This window comes from Lineus longissimus, chromosome 1, assembly GCF_910592395.1.
Source record: "Lineus longissimus chromosome 1, tnLinLong1.2, whole genome shotgun sequence".
Lineage (NCBI taxonomy): Eukaryota > Metazoa > Nemertea > Pilidiophora > Heteronemertea > Lineidae > Lineus > Lineus longissimus.
The window spans coordinates 7,631,667-7,651,416 of NC_088308.1; the positions used below are offsets into that span (position 1 = coordinate 7,631,667).

The following is a 19,750-nucleotide window of genomic DNA, read 5'->3' on the forward strand; positions in this document are numbered from 1 at the left end:
GTTGTTGAACACTGTAAAATCAGCCAGTAGCCGTTTCAATCAGAAAACCAAGGCGGACATATTAGACCAGTTAGTTTTATCCAGTGCCACAATGAGGACATGCAAGAATTATTCTAGACACTGCCCGGTGTAGCAGATTTAAATACCTCTTTGAAGACCCAAAGATAATTAAAAGCGCATAATAGACTATTTTATCCCCGGACATTCTATCCTGAGATCTATTTTCCTATCGAAACAGCAGAAAAAAGTAGAGGGCCCTTTGGTCAGAGTATCGACTGTAAACTTGATGGGCCAACCTTTCCGGCGGCACGTCATCGCCTTGCTGATCCGCCGTCGTTGTGCGTATATCTATCCTAGGACTGATATTCACCGCTGATAAGTCGGCATGGTCGTTGCCCATGACCAACACAATCGTCTCATGTGTCCATTAGATGAACGAGAGATGGGGTTGACCAACACATTGAATTGTCACATCACCCATTTGTGATGCCGAGCTAGTCACGACTTCTAAATGTCTGAACAACACGCCACATGCACTGTTGACTTAGTCACAACCTAGCATATGGAGAACCCAACTCATCATCTGTCCATACAACACATGCTGTTTTTTTCTCTGTAAGTCACAATCTAGCACATCGAGGACAACTTGGTATAGGACGATTGGCATAGCATAGGGATTTGTTGACTAAGTCCCAATCCAGCACATCCAGATCAATATAGTATCAGACCATCACAGATATACCTTGTGCATCAATTTAATTGTTGTTCCAACTCAAAATCTAGCACATTGAGGACAACCCAGGATTGGACCAATGACATATCCTTTCAGAACAGCCTACTATCAAAAGTCACAATCTTACCATACAAAATATACCAAGATACATCGTAAACAAACAACATAGACAAGGACGTCATATCTTGTAACCTTTTTTTATTGGAGATGACACAACACGACAAGAGCACAGACAATGCTCATGGCGACCTCTCTCAATTGGCCAGTCAGTGGAAACCCTCAAGTCAATAAAACCTCTCTTATAAAAACACATAAATAAAAGCATCCTATATCATCCTATGTCACTTTGTTCCACAAACAAACCATTCACAGCTTCAAAGTCGTCAAAGTCATATTTATCGATCAAACTATCAGAACAATTAGATGTCCTTTTTTTCTCCTCATTTATATCTTTCACAAGTTCCTTCCGCTCTTTTTTCTTCTCACTTGAGTCTTCTTTGATTGTCACTTGCTTTTCGAGAGCTTCTTGTAAATTTTCAGAAAACCTGGCAATTCTTCTCATGTTTTCTTCCATTTTTCTGTTGGCAATCTTTATCACGAACTCAACATACTGAAAATCAAAAAGAATGAAAGTTTCATTGCCAATTCTTATGTTGCGGTAAAATAGCAGCTTCATTGACGTTGCAGCGTGGCTCTGAGGACCCACAATAGTGACAGTGACATCCATTGTTAAGTGATTTGAGATGGACCCATGTCAGCCAAGAAAGCCTCCTAGGACGCCAATCATATCACCGCATGCATTTCATCAAATACACCCCCGTAGTGATAAGGCCAGGTAATTAATTTCTGATTACATGTAACTATTATATTAAAATTCTGCTGGTCAAAATACACTGTAAGTAGCACACAGTAACATCTTAAATACAAACTGTATCTTTTATTCAACAAGAGGCCCAAGGGACTGGCACTCAGCTGTAATACATGGCTCAAAAAGTACAAAGTGAAAAATTCATGAAATACATGTGAAAGAAAGATTTTGGAGAGTGCTACCTTATGGTGGCTTTTAAAAGGTTGGTTGGTGGTCATCGAAAACACCACTGTAAGAAAATTAATACCTTATCTGTAACCATTAGTTCACCACTGCTGGCCAGGGGGACCTCCAGGGAATGGGTGCTCCTCACAGCCTACAAAATACAATGCAGATAATCCAGTAACTGGGTCGAATCATTGTAGTGGTCTTCAAATAACTCCAAAATCTTGAACATCGCTAAAACCTTCATTTCTTCCTCACTCTGAATTGCTTTGAGCCAGTTTAAACAGTTTGAAGATTGAGATTATACATCTGCAATCAACTGTCATCTGAATTCCTATAGACAGAAATCACTTAGTTAAGCCTAATATAACTTTATACATAACTTTTGTTCTTCTCAACAGTTAAATGATCAACATATCAAGAGTTTAAAATTTCTTTGATATCTAGTTTAAATTTATAAAGTTTTGAATAGTGCTTAGGTTTCTACAGAGTTACTGCTCACATGTGCTTGACATTAAACCGTCAGGTGAAACTTACTGTAATCACTTTTCCCTTCTTTCCAACAGTTATTCCAGAGTTTCTGAATCCTGAGGCAACTGCCACGGCATGCTGAAATCATCATAAGACATTTATATAATGATAATGATATACACTGATAATTGACTTGTTTTCTCATGTAATGCTTTTTTTTGTCAATCCCATCACGTGACTTCGAACTCGGAGATCCACCGGAAACTCCCTAAGCGTAAACTCAACAGTGCCTTCACCTTTGACCCCTGCCCTCCGGCCAATCAATGACTTTGTTTATTTTAGATATCAACAAATGGACACGTGGACAGAAAGTCCCAGTTTTTAACGACGTCCGTCATCACCTCACGTCTTCTGTTGTACTTGTACATAAACATATATTTCCTGTCTGTACATTAGACTTTGAAAAAGGAATCAAAATATCCAAAACGTCGTCTATTTCATACAACGTTGTAGTGTTGTTTTTTATATCAATCTTGTTCTCATGTAATGTTTGTCACCAGACAGCCTGGATGCACTTTTGTTTGTCCTTTAGGTTGCATTAGTTTTTATTTTTAACCTTTGAAGACGCTAATCCAATCCACTTGATCAGCAATCTTGAAAAATACAATAACTTTTTACTTATTAAATGGAGTCTACAGGCAGGAGTCAGGTAGGTCAGATTAAGTTACACAAACTTGCCAATAGGGGTCTCTCCCAATCTTGCTTACCATTGTTTGAGCGTCCTCCAAATGGTGACACTGTACATGGAGGACAAATGGTTCAAATTTGAGGACGGTATCTCCCTTGACTTCTTCAGCAATTATTTTTTTCTGGAAGAAAGAGACATTTCACATCTGAATCCTTTTTGCATTTTAAACTCTACTAATTCAGTTTTTTTTAACATTTTTTGAAATTTTTAATTCAACTGCTTCAATTGAGAAAAAATTCTTACCAGGCTATTAAAATCTACTGAATCATGTGAAACTAAGAGCCATCGACATCCTTTTTTTTGCGCTGGAGAACTCTGGAACAAAAGAATAAGTCAAAGATTGACCTCTGGATTGAGTCAAAACTACACCCTGGTGCCAGTCTAGCAGTTACAAATGAAAAATTGCAACCTCTTCACTTTTGTACACCCTGTATAAAATTGAAAAAAGGTTGCGACATTGTTTTTGGCATACTCAGTACTGACAGTAGTGTTTTAAATACAAATCACACCTCTTCGAAAAGAAACAATTTTTCAGAGCATTTTTTGTACACCGTTTAAAAATCAAAATTGGTGACTTAGTTTTTGGCACACCCAGTAGTATAGGGGCAACCAGATTTTGAAAACATTTCATAAGACCCCCTTTAGGAGGGGCTCTTAAGATACACGTGTGTGCGGGAGTATATAATGTAAATGAAGTGAAATAAAGAGAGTAAATATTGTATATCCAACAAACAATTTTTTTTGGTATTTTTCTGAATTAACTCCGTTGAGTTTACCGATTTCTCCGCGATCTTCCGGTGGTGGTTGCTATCCCATTGATTGAAATTAACTTAAATTAATTTAAATCTTCATGGGAATTCGCTACATCATATGCCTAAGAAATTGGCCAATTATATTAATATTTTTATTAGAGAAATATCCGTCCTAAATAATGACAGAAAAGGGTGGTTTATTTCAATTTTGTGTCGACATGATCGAGGTCACGTGACATAAAAACAAACAATCGCACACACCGGTCCAAAAAAGGCACTTTAAGAAAAACAAATACGTTTTTCCAGCTTAAAACCACACTGACGACTAAGTTATATTGGTCTTCTGCCCAAATCTGAAGTATCAAAATGAATCACAAACTAGAACTAGCTCTATTTAGCTATAGTTGCGTGAAAAATTCGGGTGAGCGACGTACATTCTGTACCCTAGCGGCCAATAATTAAACTACTTTCAGCCGTCTGCTCCGGTCTCGTTAGGGAGTTTTTCCCAAATGTACGCGATGATGACGTGCCCCATTAACAGGACGTAACATCTATTTTAAAATGCGTTTCGAAAGTGAATGCATGAAGACAACCCATTTACCGTGAATAAGGACAATCACAATGTATTACATTACCAAAACAAAAATGTGTCGGAAGGAACTATAATTACTATATGGATGGTCCCATCGCACCCCCCCCCCTCCAGCAGTATGACACAGAAGGGCTAGTTGACTGTCCACCGGGGGGGGGGGTTTGGGGGGAGCTTCCCCCCAACGCACTGGTAAAAACCTATGTCGACGGAGGGGGGTTTGGGGGGTGTCCCCCCATTGTAACAGCTGTAGTTGTTCGAGCTTGCACTTAACATATGCTCGTAGGGGGGTTCGGGGGAGCTCCCCCGACCTAAAGGGGGGCTCACTAAGTCCTTGACTTTACATATTAAGACCCCCTTTAGGAGGGGCTCTTAAGATACACGTGTGTGCGGGAGTATATAATGTAAATGAAGTTAAATAAAGAGAGTAAATATTGTATATCCAACAAACAATTTTTTTTGGTTTTTCAAAATGGCGCTGAATAAATAAATCAGACCAGTTGTAGCGCTGAATTATAAATCAGACCAGTTGTAACAGGTTACGAGAACATCTAATTTAAATCTTCATGGGAATTCGCTACATATGCCTAAGAAATTGGCCAATTATATTGATATTGTTATTAGAGAAATATCCGTCCTAAATAATGACAGAAAAGGGTGGTTTATTTCAATTTTGTGGCGACATGGTCGAGGTCACGTGACATAAACAAAACAATCGCACACGCCCGTCCAAAAAAGGCACTTTAAGAAAAACAAATACGTTTTTCCTGCTTAAAACCACACTGACGACTAAGTTATTTTAGTCTACTACCCAAATCTGAAGTATCAAAATGAATTACAAACTAGAACTAGCTCTATTTAGCAAAAGTTGCGTGAAAAATTCGGGTGAGCGACATTCTGAACCCTAGCGGCCAATAATTAAACTACTTTCAGCCGTCTGCTCCGGTCTCGTTAGGGAGTTTTTCCCACATGTACGCGATGATGACGTGCCCCATTAACAGGACGTAACATCTATTTTAAAATGCGTTTCCAAAGTGAATGCATGAGGACAATCCATTTAAGTGTCGTATATCACTGGAAACGCTCGATTCCCGTGAATAAGGACAATCACAATGTATTACATTACCAAAACAAAAATGTGTCGGAAGGAACTATATGGATGGTCCCATCGCACCCGCCCCCCCTCCAGCAGTATGACACAGAAGGGCTAGTTGACTGTCCACCGGGGGGGGGGGGGGGTTGGGGGGAGCTTCCCCCAACGCACTGGTAAAAACCTATGTCGACGGAGGGGGGTTTGGGGGGTGTCCCCCCATTGTAACAGCTGTAGTTGTTAGAGCTGGCACTTTACATATGCTCGTAGGGGGGTTCGGGGGAGCTCCCCCGACCTAAAGGGGGGCTCACTAAGTCCTTGACTTTACATATTAAGACCCCCTTTAGGAGGGGCTCATAAGATACACGTGTGTGCGGGAGTATATAATGTAAATGAAGTGAAATAAAGAGAGTAAATATTGTATATCCAACAAACAATTTTTTTTGGTTTTTCAAAATGGCGCTGAATAAATAAATCAGACCAGTTGTAGCGCTGAATTATAAATCAGACCAGTTGTAACAGGTTACGAGAACATCTAATTTAAATCTTCATGGGAATTCGCTGCATATGCCTAAGAAATTGGCCAATTATATTGATATTTTTATTAGAGAAATATCCGTCATAAATAATGACAGAAAAGGGTGGTTTTATATCAATTTTGTGTCGACATGTCGAGGTCACGTGACATAAACAAAACAATCGCACACACCCGTCCAAAAAAGGCACTTTAAGAAAAACAAATACGTTTTCCCTGCTTAAAACCACACTGACGACTAAGTTAATTTAGTCTACTACCCAAATCTGAAGTATCAAAATGAATTACAAACTAAAACTAGCCAAAAAGTTGCGTGAAAAATTCGGGTGAGCGACATTCTGCACCCTAGCGGCCAATTAATAAACTACTTTCAGCCGTCTGCTCCGGTCTCGTTAGGGAGTTTTTCCCAAATGTACGCGATGATGACGTGCCCCATTAACAGGACGTAACATCTATTTTAAAATGCGTTTCCAAAGTGAATGCATGAGGACAATCCATTTAAGTGTCGTATATCACTGGAAACGCCCGATTCCCGTGAATAAGGACAATCACAATGTATTACATTACCAAAACAAAAATGTGTCGGAAGGAACTATATGGATGGTCCCATCGCACCCCCCCCCCCCTCCAGCAGTATGACACAGAAGGGCTAGTTGACTGTCCACCGGGGGGGTTTGGGGGGAGCTTCCCCCCAACGCACAGGTAAAAACCTATGTCGACGGAGGGGGGTTTGGGGGGTGTCCCCCCATTGTAACAGCTGTAGTTGTTAGAGCTTGCACTTAACATATGCTCGTAGGGGGGTTCGGGGGAGCTCCCCCGACCTAAAGGGGGGCTCACTAAGTCCTTGACTTTACATATTACCTCTTCAAAGAGAACAATCCTTCCAGAGCACGAACTTGTAGTGAAATAGTTAGGTCTGTCATTTATGAAGGTTACTAGGTCAACGATTGGAGCATCAATGCTTCCTTTGCGGCTCAAATCAGCAGCAGAAAGACAAGATTTCTTATGTTTTGTAAAATTGTCCACCATCTTTAATTTCTAATTTGTTGCATACAAGTAGGTACAATTGATATGCAATTAAAGCAATATATTTCCTATTTTTGACATAATTTTAGTAAAAAAACTGTAAAAACTGTGTTACTATTATACTTTGATTTAAATTCGATTACTCCTATCTCAAAATGAATAGTATTTTAAAGCAGCGGTGCATCAATTTTGTTACCTCAGTAAAGTCATTTATTTTGACGATAGGCGGCGCGGCGCCTGATGGCAGGATGAGGGTCAGCCAGTTTTTATTCCCTTTCCTCTTTTTCAAGTAATGTTGGCTGAATGACAGATTGGATGTAAATTGTCACACAAGTCATCCATAAAAGAGGCCCATCTTCCAATGAGATTCAGTGACAAGGCATGATACGACACTTCAGAACTTCGGTCCAGGATAACAGTCAACAGTTACAGTCAGGTGCGCTTGTCAACACAACAGTGTTTTCTGTGAAGTAGGCCCTATGTGACCCGTCACAGCAAAACCAGGCGCATGTCGCTCTGAGCTTGACAGCTTGAGACGGACTGTTTGATCAATTCTCTATTGTCTGCCTTTTGTGAAATATGAGCACATCAATTTCTTCCATTATCTCGCGACATGCGCCTGGTTTTGCTGTGACGGGTCACATAGGCTATAGGCCTAGGCTCAGGCTACGTTAAAAGATGGTCTTAAAACGTAAGACGATAAAAGAAAAAAAGACTTCAAAGAAGCCAATATACATCGATGGTTCATTCGACTAGTTAAAAGACTTGTCAGTTAATCCACAAACCGTACATGTACCACTCATAATCTGGGACCAAAGTTCTGAAGAGCTGTATTGCAATGAATGAGCAGCAATCCCCCGACAGTTGCCATGTCTCAATAAGGTTTTTAATTCCAGATTGTTCATTATTGTAATCCATGATGATGGATGTTGAGGGTAAATCCTCAGGAGGTGTGATAAAAGCAATAGATGGGACCTCTGTGCATCGGATATGCTCGGGGCAAGTCATACTTAACCTAGCCACCGCTGTCAAGGAACTTATAGAAAACAGCATTGATGCAGTTGCTACAAGTGTCGGTAAGTGTTTACCAGAGAATAAAGGTTTCTATGCGGTTGTGTTTGACTTGTCTAAATTCTGATAAGAAGTTCCAGCTATCATTAGATGGTTTTACCTGCCTCCATTTAAAGTCTCCAGTTGCCGCCCAGGGACCAGATGATGTACATCATACAACCTACAATTTCATTCTTGTCGCCTGGTACACAACCAAGGAATTTTGTACTCGTGACAGAGAACAAAAACTGGTGTGATATAACTGATTAACAAATACACACCCTCTGAAAAAAAACCACAACGACATAAAGAAAATGAAGCCATTTCTGAAGCTATGGGCCTACCATACTTTTGGTGTTCCAAACACATCTTCAGCGCGTCCAGACCTTATTCTACCAACTTCTTTTTCAGAAGTGAGATTGAAGGAGCATGGCAGTGAAGTGATTGAGGTTGTCGATAACGGTTGTGGGGTGGAGGAATGCAACTTTCAGGGACTAAGTAAGTATAAAATTAGGTGAGTTATCAATTCATTTGAACTAAGTGATGGCGTCACCTTTGGGAACCACCTCTGCCAGGAGGCCCCTCTCACTCAGTTCGCTGATAACTATCACAAAGAATTTATACATTATTGATTGAGATCTGTCCAGTGTGGCAGTGTCCTCTCTTTTCTATCACAACAAAGTCTTACATAACATTCTCTTTTCAGCTCTAAAGCATCACACATCTAAGCTGAAAGATTTCTCTGACCTGGTCAGTGTTGATACATTTGGGTTCAGAGGGGAGGCACTCAGTTCACTCTGTGCTGTAAGGTAAGCCACTGTTCCTATTGACTTCTTTAGCTGTGATCGATGTTCGGCAACAGAGTTAATCTTTATATCCAGAAATCTAGTCTTTGATGCTGTTACCCAGGGGACTAACTTCAGTTGTCATCTTTTGCTATGATCAATGTTGTTCATATATGGCATCCTTTGAAGGTTGCCGATGATTTTGAAACTGTTTCTTGTCCAATAACATGATCCAAAGTTTGCATGAGCTTTTTCCTTTCCAGTGATGTTGCAGTGACGACTTGTCATGTCAAAGCTAAGAATGCTACCAAGCTTGAGTTTGACCACAGTGGAAGGATAACATCACAGGGTCCTTGTGCAAGACAGGTGTGTGTTTATGTTAGAGTGTCTAGAGTATTATCCTTTGTAACTTACCCATGCAAGACACCTGCAGCTCCAGGCTAGAATTGTGCCAGTTTTAGACTGGGCCTACAACATGTGCTCTCGTAAATGAGGGAGTTCTTCACCGATTGAGTTTACGAATTTGTGATCAGTCAGTAGAGACGCAATATCTCCCTGAGTAAGGCATCAATTGAGGGGAGTTATTCTGTCAATCTCTTTGCCTACCTGGGCAGTACCACTCTCATTGCCAGTGGTTTCCGTCTGTTTGTCTGCCAATGGGCGTAGCCACTTTCATAGTCAATGGTTTCTGTTTCTGCCCAGTTATTTTACACGTTACACGTTCTTCTCTTCAGCAAGGGACAACAGTCACTGTACAGAACTTGTTCAGTACACTGCCAGTCCGCTACAAGGAATTCCAGAGGAACTTGAAGAAAGAGTTTACCAAGATGGTGCAGGTGTTGACTGCCTATTGCCTGATATCGACTGGTGTCAGAATCACGTGTACAAATCAAGTGGGCAAAGGAAAAAAGACGACGATAGCCAGCGTTAACGGGAACAAACTCGTCAGAGAAAACATAACAAACATCTTTGGGCCAAAACAGGTTAGTTTTTAGCTCACCTCTTAGCAGAGGTGAGCTTATCCCATACCGTGGCGTCCGTCGTCCGTCGTCGTCGTCGTCGTCGTCGTCGTCGTCGTCCGTCGTCCGTTAGCAGGGCACGTTTCGTAACTGTTAGAGCTATTGAGTTGAAACTTGGTACACATGTACCCTTATGTAATGACACCTTGGAGACCAAGTTTCGGTCCGATTCGTTTCATGGTTTGGCCACCAGGGGGCCAAACGTTAAAAGTGAAAATATGCAATATCTCCCTTAAGAGTAGTCGGGAAATTTTGAAAAAAATATGGTAGGTACTTCTAGCAAAGGTGCATCATATATCGTCCGGGTTTTTGATTTGACCTCCTTTTCAAGGTCACAGAGGTCAAATGGTGTAAATTGGTCGTTAGGATGTAACGATGGCACGTTTCTAAACTGCAATGACTATTGATACCAAATTTGGTACACATTTACCCCTTAGTCAGGTGATCTCAGGGACCGAAGTTTGGTCCAATATGATTCACCACTTGACCACCAGGGGGCAAAGTCCAAAAACCTTAAAAATGGGATTATTCCTTAACTTCTTGCCCGATTGCCACCAATTTGATATCATGGGTACATCTAACCACCATACAGTATATGTCACACAGGTTTTTAATTTCACCTTCTTGTCAAGGTCACAGAGGTCAAATGGCGTAAATTCGCCGTCAGGCCGTAACTATGGCACGTTTCTTAACTGCAATGACTATTGATCACAAATTAAGTACACATGTACCCCTTGGTCAGGTGATCTCAGGTACCGAAGTTTGGTGCGATCTGATTTGCCGTTTGGCCTCCAGGGAGGGGGCCAAATCCTAAATTCTTCAAAAAACCCATTATTCCTAGTAATGACTTGCCCGATTGGCACTAATTTTATATCATAGGTACATCTAATTCTAACAACCATTCAATGTGTCACCCGGGTCTTCTTTGATTTGACCTACTTTTCAAGGTCACAGAGGTCGAATGTACTGTAAATTGGCCATTTTGGGGAAATTGTAATTGCTTGGACCTACATCAAACCTAACACTACATGACACAATACCATGCTCTTTATCCATCTTTCCTCCACATGAGGTGAGCACAATGGCCCTGGCCATTTCATTTTTTCCGTTCAGTTTGTCCATCATTTTCCACCACGACTGCCTCACATCCATGTTTATAACTAAAGTCATTCTCGGTTTCAGCAATCTTCAATTATAGAATTCCAGCAGTACAAGCCAACAGAAGACGTCTGCTCAGACCTTGGTGTGAAAATAACGTCTGATCAACAACTCGCTTGTCCATTCCAGTAAGTGGTTCTTCCTCCCAGTTCACTCTTGTGATCAGTTGACATCAACATTTACTTCTGAAAAAGCTTATACACATATTTATCTCATGGAGTCTTTTGCTAATTAGCTTTAGATACAGGTTACAAGACAACTTTTCTTTTAAAGGATGGCGCATCGTGCTTCGTTGTTGTCACAAGTAATGTTTCCGTCTCTGCAGGCCTCCGACTCACAATGTTCGGATTACTAGTCCTACACCTTGACTAAAAAGCCATGCTGCCTACCTTCATTTTCAGCTTCTTAACTTAACATATCTGTTTGCCTCAGGGATGTGAAAATTCCAATCTCTGACAGATTTCCATTTTTCTCTTGAACAGGGTTTAGTTCGACTGCTGTAAAGCACTGTCGCATCCCTGCTTCTTGCTGCATCTGACTGAAAATGAAGATCACTATCACATCCAAATTGACTGCAACTAACTTTGTGATTGCATCATTGTTTCAGAATAAGTGGTTTTGTGTCCAGCTGTCAGCACGGAAAGGGTAGAAGTTCGACCGATCGGCAGTTTATCTATGTCAATTGTCGACCTTGCGATCTGTTGAAGGTCAGCCGAACTATCAATGAGGTATACCACATGTACAACAGACATCAGTACCCATTTGCTGTGCTCAACATCTGTCTTTCAAAAGGTATGTGTAATATGACTGACACTAGTTTGGTAATGCAGAGTTAGCTTCGGAATGAAAAGTGGCTATTGTAGTGTAGTATCTGCTGTGAGGAACAACACACTTTTTACAAAGCCTTCTTGCGTTTAATCTGTTGATATAAATAATGGCTCTAGATATTTGAAATGAACAATTGACGAGCTTACCCCCTGTTTTGCAGAATCCGTTGATGTGAATGTTACACCTGATAAGAGACAGATATTCGTTGAGAATGAAAAACTGCTCTTGGCTATTATCAAGGTAAGTGGGCATTGATACCACCATAGGCAAAGGCGAAATTTTCCTTGGTCACAATCAGGAGGTCGTGAGTTCTTTGTGTCCTTTCAGCGAGACACTTCACCCTAAATTGCTTTGTCCTTTGAATGAGACTTAAACCTGTAGCTCCTTCTGCCTGGTGTCTTTACCAGGGAAACCAAAGTACCCCGCCAAGTGGGAAACCGAAGACTGAGTCACTGGACCAATAAACCCAATTGGTTCCTATAAACCGTAGCGGCATGTTAAAATGCTCATTCCGCTTAGTGCAGAGCAAATGCTGATGAAGAGAACGAGAAATACCATGATGTCAATACCAGCAGTGAAATCCTCTTCTGTTTTGGGCAGTGAAGGAGATATTTTCTGATTCCAACTGACTGAGCATCTCGTAAGAGTACATCCAGCCGATCTGCATCAGTTCCTGCCCACCAAAACTTTTCTTTGCGATTTGTATTTTCATTCTACTCTTAAAAATACGGTTTATTATAATAAGGTTTATTATAATGTTCGTGTATTTTCATTCTACTCTTAAAAATACACGTACATTATAATAAGCCTGACAAGACTTGATAAATCTCAATCAAATCTCTTCCAGTCCTCCCTTATTCGAATGTTTGAACCACTTTCGTCAACCTATGAAATGGCTCAAGGCAAAGGTGGTCTAGGCCTGCGGCATGATGTGTTGTCAAAGTTTCGACGGATGAGTGATAGTGTAATGTGAGTTTTGTTGATGGATTGTATACCACACGTGTAAGATTTCAGGAAGACCTGTGCTCTCGCTTCCGAGACTTGTGAGTCTGACTCTTGACTCAAATTGTTGATCCTTCAACCCTAGACGGTGGATTTATTGGTGCGTGGGGCAATGTGTTGGAACTCTATTGTGACAAACTTAATGTCATCTCTGTTAGTACAATACAGGCCCTTCTACCTTTCTGTTGGTCTGCCTTTGTCCTGTGAGCATAATTGATGTATTGACTGCGTATATAAGCCTACTGTCGCTTAGGCAATGTGCATTTTGGTTAAGTAAAACATTTTGTAACATTCCTAAAATGGTTCTTTTTAGCCCTTCCTCATCGAGCGGATCATCCCCTTCCAAACTGAAGAGTTCTGTGTCAAGCAGCCTCGCGACCTTGAAGAGGTCATTCTCCAGTGCGTTTGCCCGGGAAAGGGAGGAGTTGGAGAGGGGAGCAGAAGATATAAAGTCAAAACGTGAGTTTTAACCCAATTCCTATATACGTGTAGCATACACAGTAATAATTTAACAGTTGAATAGTTGAATAGTTGCCAGATTTCCAATTCAGTCCTTTCAAAATCAAGGAAGTTATTGATGATGTGATCTGTTGTTTGGTCTGAGCACGGTTGCATGTGGTTTCCTGTACCTTTGTGTATCCTCCAAATATCTCACTACGATTCTTCCAATATCTTCCAGAGCCAAAGTTAGACACTTTCTTCGCTACTCTCCCCAAGACGCCTACAGATTTTGACCCACCTGACTCTGCACAATCCTCCCAGAGCAATGCCTCTGATGATTCGGGATGTGTCTTCATTGAACATGTTACTCAGGGTAAGATTGTCTTCTTCCTTTTCTTATGCATTTAGTCTTTTGAGCATGTACCACCCAGCCCCCTCCTTCTTTAGCCAGGCAGGCGGAGTCTCTTACAGTTACTCATGGTAATTGCTTCGGATGGGGTCGTTCAAAAGTTGTCCAAAAGCACAAAATTCACGTCAAGTGTCCTTGAAGATGTTGTCCCTTATAATCCCCCCCCCCCAAATTAAAGTTTTCATGTTGAGACTAACAACTCTTCAAAAGCTAATGTGGTTTTGGACAACCCCGCCCTGCTGTAGGCCTACAAATGTGTCTCACTAATACCTCTCTCATATCTGATTTGATTATTAAAAATGCTATATCAAGCTTTTTTGTTTGTCCTTTGTAGGTGAAACGTCACGTTCTACCAAAGAAGGGTGTGACTCTGAAAGCGATATTGAACAAGATTCAGACTCGATAAGGCACACTTCTTTAGGACTCAAAATAGAGTACCACAGGCAATGTTTAGAGAAGGATTCTATGAGTCCTGACATAGACAATTCATCTGGTGTGTCATCATGTGAACATTCTGGAAGTTTCAAGTTGAGTGATTTCTCAAATGTCAGTGGTGCTAATACGAAAGAACTGGCTCAACCTGAAGGTGAAATTTCAGAGGCTGACAAATTATCATCACTATCCCAAACATCTAAGATTGTTGAAAACAGCTGTGTTAGTTCTACTTCTAAACAAAACTATTTAGAGATTGATAACAAAGAACAATTGCCAGTTAGAGGGACCAAGGATTTAGTTGAAGTAAGGAGTGCTAAAGTTGAAGATGATGAACACATTCACGAAGAACACATATTTCAAGCTGCCAGTTTAGTGACTCAATCGTGTAAGAAGGATTCTTTGTCCTCAGAATCGAAGTCTCCATCAAATGTTTCTCCTGAATCTGTTCCCTCAAACTCATCCTGTTCCACATCCGCGACCTTCAGGCTGGATTCTAGAGGTCATGAAGGTCCAAGGTCAACGAGGGAAGGAGACGACTGTAGAATTACTTTCACTGAATTCGTAAGTTATTTGTGCTTGTCATGTTCAGGTTCAATTTCTCCAGACATGTATCCAGACTAAAAATTAGTGCCCTTTCCACCTTTGATATCTGCTCAGTAAAAGTATAAATTCGAATTGGACTAATGACTGTCAGGTGTCCATTACTTGTCGTCTTTTAAAATTGGTTGCGACTTTTAGTATTGGTTGCGACTTTTAATATTGGTTGTGACTTTTAGTATTGGTTGCGACTTTTAGTATTGGTTGTGACTTTTAGTATTGGTTTCGACTTTTAGTATTGGTTGCGACTTTTAGTATTGTTTGCGACTTTTAGTATTGGTTGCGACTTTTAGTATTGGTTGCGACTTTTAGTATTGGTTGCGACTTTTAGTATTGTTTGCGACTTTTAGTATTGGTTGCGACTTTTAGTATTGGTTGTGACTTTTAGTATTGGTTTCGACTTTTAGTATTGGTTGCGACTTTTAGTATTGGTTGCAACTTTTAGTATTGGTTGCAACTTTTAGTATTGGTTGCGACTTTTAGTATTGGTTGCGACTTTTAGTATTAATTGCGACTTTTAGTATTGGTTGCAACTTTTAGTATTGGTTGCGACCTCCCTTAGCAAACACTTCAGCTAGCAGGACATCCTTTCTTATAAGGACACTAATTTTGGTACAGAATTGGTAATTTCCATACACTTTGACCTCTGTAATCAGGACACCTCTTTATTAATGACAGCATTCCCTCATCCCAAGGGTGTCTCTATCCGAGAGGTTCTACTGTAGTTAATGCGTATCTCTTTACCTAGGACAAGCAAGAAAAGGTGACGAGCAGAAAATTGGTGGAGGTGTCGTTTTCTATGGACGCTTTGAAGAGGAAGATGATCATGAAAAAACTCTCAGCTGCTCCAGAGAGATCTGCCCTGACGTATCGGCACTTCCGCGCAACAATTCAACCGGACAGCAATAGCCAAGCAGAGGAGGAGCTCCAAAAAGAAATTAGCAAGGACATGTTCTCAAAAATGGAAATCCTTGGACAGGTGTGTATACTTTTCAAAGACTTCGAGGCTCTTTGATTGAAATTCCTTGTCATGAGCGAGGTACTTAATCCTAAAGTCAATAGAGTCATACAGTCCATTTACTCAAGAGATATTGTCGTCAGACCACCCAACATTGGACCTAATCTTGCCAAATATACTTTCAGTTCAACCTGGGTTTCATCTTGGCACGATTGGACCAGGATCTGTTCATCATCGACCAGCACGCCACGGATGAGAAGTTCAACTTTGAGACTTTGCAGCGGACAACAGTGTTAGAGGGCCAGAAAATGATACAGTAAGTGAGAAAATTCAAATATGTTGCCATAAAAGGATAAAAAATGATACAGTAAGTGAGAAAATTCAAATATGTTGCCATAAAAGGATAAAAATGGTACAGTAAGTGAGAAAATTCAAATATGTTGCCATAAAAGGATAAAAAATGATACAGTCAGTGAGAAAATTCAAATATGTTGCCATAAAAGGATAAAAATGGTACAGTAAGTGAGAAAATTCAAATATGTTGCCATAAAAGGATAAAAAATGATGCAGTTAGTGAGAAATTAAAATGTGTTGCCATAAAAGGATAAAAAATGATACAGTAAGTGAGAAAATTCAAATATGTTGCCATAAAAGGATAAAAAATGATACAGTAAGTGAGAAAATTCAAACATGTTGCCATAAAAGGATAAAATATCAAAGTTGTGAAGCAGGTGAGCTAGAGTTCTGTGTCACTTCCTCGTTACAGACTTGAAATATAGAGTAAAGATGATATCGGTAGAAATGATGCAGAGGCTTATTAAAATACTGGTGGTAAGCAAGTGCAGTAGATTGATTTATGTTGATATCTTCCCTCTAGACCCCTAAAACTAGAACTGACTGCCGTCGGCGAGTCTGTCATCATGGAAAACCTCGCCATCTTCAAGAAAAATGGTTTTGACTTCATCATCGACGAAGACGCGCCACCGACAGAGAAGATCAGTTTGGTGGCGACACCTGTCAGTAAGAATTGGTTGTTTGGAAAATCAGGTAAGAATACTTCTGTCCAGAATGTTTTGTGAATGTGTGTTGGAGGTGTGGAGTGGAATATTCGATTGAAAGAGACCAGGGCAAGAAAAAAATCCCACACAGGCGGTTAAAGTGATACTATGATGTGATTTACAACTTTGCGGAAATACGTCCGTTTTTAATTGTTGATCATAAATGTAAAGCTCAAATTTTCCATTTTTGATTAGATTTATTATAAAATCGCTGAATGTAAACCACCGTGACCGCGAAAATGTTCATGTTGTGACGTCATCAACGAAAACGGCATCGAAGCGAGCCGTCCGGGCGGGATTAAACCATCAATTTTTAGAAAATGTACATTTCGATTCGAAAACCTTACCGATTTATGAGAAAGTGACGTAGTCATTTGTCAAAAACAACTAAAACATTATATGGTGAAATTTGACACGAGTTACCCTTTAAAGTGCAGTAGCCTAGCAAACTTCGGCAAAATTTCAAATAGGGATTATCATGCCATATGATGGATCGATTCTTTGAAGTACCTGTATTCCCAGACGTATCTGATACCTGGCAACTTCTGCCTCATGCACCCACGCTATTGTCTTTAATGGTGTTTTTCTCGTTTTTCAGATATTGAGGAGATGGTGTTCATGCTCGGTGATTCACCTGTGAGTATAAGATGTCTTGCTTCACGTAACAGTAATAATAATAATAATAATAATAAAAATTTATATAGCGCCGCTTAGAAATAAATTGTCAGCGGCGCTTTACAGAGATAAAACCATTTTGTACATGCATAAAAAGGTGAGATAAAACAATTACCCAAAAGCTTCAATAAAAAGGTGAGTCTTGAGTGATCTTTTAAAAAAAATTTAAATAATCGATGGCCCGCATCGTTGTTGGCAAAGCATTCCAGAGTCGTGGGGCGCAGACCGCGAAGGCTCTATCCCCGGCCGTAACCTTTTGGGCCCGCTTCCACTCCAGAGTTGGAGCCGAGTTTGCCCTGCTCCTGGCAAGACAAGTTGCACATCAGTATCTGTGCCATGTTGTTGGATATGGTCCTGACAAATTTGAGTTGACATTCTGTAAAAGAAAGATCCAGTTAGGGGACAGCTTATGACTATAGGACAAGGGAGGCAGGTACATCAAACCACAAGAAAAAGACACATCTGCCTCAGCTACCTGATGCCTCAGATAGAAGCAATGCTCTTCTTTCATATTCAGATAATCAACTTCATTGTCTCCGTTTCAGGGTGTTATGTGTCGACCCTCACGCGTTCGTCAGATGTTTGCCTCTCGAGCGTGTAGGAAATCAATTATGATCGGGACAGCTTTAAACAAGACCGAGATGAAGAAGGTATCTATTAGATATAAAGAAATACCTTGGTTTTTTTCTTGCCCTTGCTGATCGCAAGGGTTGAGGAATGTCTCAATTCTGTCTCTCATCGAAAGGATGTAGTAGGCCCCAATTGAAGTAGAGTGAGCTGTCGTAGGTCACAAGAAAATGATGTCAGTTGTTGTCTGTTTTCAGCTTGTTTGCCATATGGGAGAGATCGAACAGCCTTGGAATTGTCCGCACGGACGCCCCACGATGAGGCATCTGATCAACTTGAACATGTTACCGGACCAGAACGACTGATTGGATGGGAAAGATTTTCTGGAGTTAAGGAAGACAAACTTTATCAGGTTATGAATGGCATATTTGTGACATTTCTGCCCAACACTGAGACAGTTGCTTTGACCTGACCACAACAACTGCTTGAATTGTAAAACAAATCACTGTGCAAAACGAGGACAAAAGTTGTGAAGAGCATAATGTGAAGGACAGTTGTGCCGGACACTGAGACAGTCGCTTTCATAACTTGTTATAAGTGTCGTATTGTTTATATTTCTATGTCACTGCCCTCATAAAGGAGGTGTTTCTCAAGATAATGGCAGCCCGATACTAATGACGTCGACTTCCTCTTTAAGAGAGGGTGCATCTGGGAAAAATCAGGACCAGTTTTAAATGTGAACTTGATGTGTCCCGACACAAGACCTCTTTATGTACCAGCCCATATAATCATCCTGCAAATTTTCCCTGCCTGTGTTCAGCACAATATTTATCAACACAGAAACTGGTAACTATATCTATTTTGCTATATTTCAAACTGCATTTATCATACCGAGTACTTCTTCTGCATTTGAAGTGTATTTAATTGTGTCAATAAATGTTATATTTTTGGTAACCTTTGGTTTTCATGTTAGTCATTCAGACAAGAAGATTCTAAAATTTTAGTGAGCATGCAATGAAATAGATTTATTCAACAATATCACCTCCAGCCTATCTATACTGAGGACAATTCGTTCAAACTCCCATATCACGCAACACTCTCCTCCAGCCTGCCCATTATGAGGACCAAACATTCTGAGGGCATATCACCTCCAGCCTGTCAATATTGAGGACATTCCAATATCCGTATTCCTGTCCGGCATTCGAACCTTAGGTCAGTCCATTCCGAAGACAGTGTCACCTCCAGCCTGTCTACATTGGGGACAACTCATTCCAACGTGAGCAACCATTTCCTGGCTGCCCATATTGAGGACCATACATTCCAAGGACATATCACCTCCAGCCTTCCATCTTGAGGACACCTCATTCCAAGGACCACATCAACACCAGCCGGACCCCACCAAAAGCATGTCTGGGACAGTATGCACATGTTCAGCTAGCCTGTCCTGTTGAAGATAGTTTGTTCCTGTAACAATATACTTCTAGCCTACCCATAATTGAGGACAATCCATTCAAACGCCCAAATTGTCACACCTCCCGCCTGCCCAAATTGAGGACAGTTCATGCCGAGGACAATATCACCTTCAAGCTGCCCATATTGAAGACAATCCATTCCAATAACCATATCTATCACCTCTAGCCTGAACGTATGGTGGACAGTTCATTCAAAGTAAAAATATCACCCCCAACCTGCTCATATAGGAGAGGATGAGAACAACTCATATCAAAGACCCAGATCACCTCCAGCTGGTCCACTTCAAGGACCATATCACCTCACTACAGTCTGTCCATA

At 40.6% G+C, this 19,750-nt stretch overlaps 2 protein-coding genes across 2 annotated transcripts; one reads left to right on the forward strand and one right to left on the reverse strand.

The window, feature by feature from the left end:
• Positions 1-911: 911 nt before the first annotated feature.
• LOC135498685 (tRNA wybutosine-synthesizing protein 3 homolog) lies at positions 912-6,980 on the reverse strand. The gene is made up of 6 exons (XM_064789070.1): positions 6,813-6,980; positions 3,229-3,300; positions 3,005-3,106; positions 2,304-2,375; positions 1,849-1,917; positions 912-1,343 (listed from the first exon to the last, which is right to left on the reverse strand). Exons 1-6 carry the CDS (start codon positions 6,978-6,980, stop codon positions 1,065-1,067), a joined length of 762 nt encoding a protein of 253 aa, XP_064645140.1. The 3' UTR covers positions 912-1,064.
• A 220-nt stretch (positions 6,981-7,200) lies between these two features.
• Positions 7,201-18,869, forward strand: LOC135487567 (mismatch repair endonuclease PMS2-like). Its single transcript, XM_064771392.1, has 19 exons — positions 7,201-7,413; positions 7,874-8,053; positions 8,439-8,525; positions 8,734-8,836; positions 9,076-9,178; positions 9,547-9,795; positions 11,014-11,117; positions 11,597-11,781; positions 11,978-12,057; positions 12,665-12,786; positions 13,133-13,278; positions 13,499-13,633; positions 14,004-14,665; positions 15,450-15,680; positions 15,845-15,975; positions 16,537-16,706; positions 17,316-17,353; positions 17,938-18,042; positions 18,217-18,869. The coding sequence occupies exons 2-19, from the start codon at positions 7,894-7,896 to the stop codon at positions 18,322-18,324; spliced, it is 2,919 nt and encodes a 972-aa protein (XP_064627462.1). The 5' UTR covers positions 7,201-7,413; positions 7,874-7,893; the 3' UTR covers positions 18,325-18,869.
• Positions 18,870-19,750: the final 881 nt, after the last annotated feature.

Bases quoted from the DNA above. Each gene is read 5' to 3' on its own strand.
- LOC135487567 (XM_064771392.1), top strand. From the start codon at position 7,894: ATGATGATGGATGTTGAGGGTAAATCCTCAGGAGGTGTGATAAAAGCA. The intron at 13,634-14,003 runs GTAAGATTGTCT...TGTCCTTTGTAG, and splicing joins CATTGAACATGTTACTCAGG to GTGAAACGTCACGTTCTACC. The intron at 15,976-16,536 runs GTAAGTGAGAAA...TCTTCCCTCTAG, and splicing joins GAGGGCCAGAAAATGATACA to ACCCCTAAAACTAGAACTGA.
- LOC135498685 (XM_064789070.1), bottom strand. From the start codon at position 6,980: ATGGTGGACAATTTTACAAAACATAAGAAATCTTGTCTTTCTGCTGCT. The intron at 3,107-3,228 runs GTAAGAATTTTT...TCTTTCTTCCAG, and splicing joins CAGTAGATTTTAATAGCCTG to AAAAAAATAATTGCTGAAGA. The intron at 1,918-2,303 runs GTAAGTTTCACC...TGTATTTTGTAG, and splicing joins AGAAGGGAAAAGTGATTACA to GCTGTGAGGAGCACCCATTC.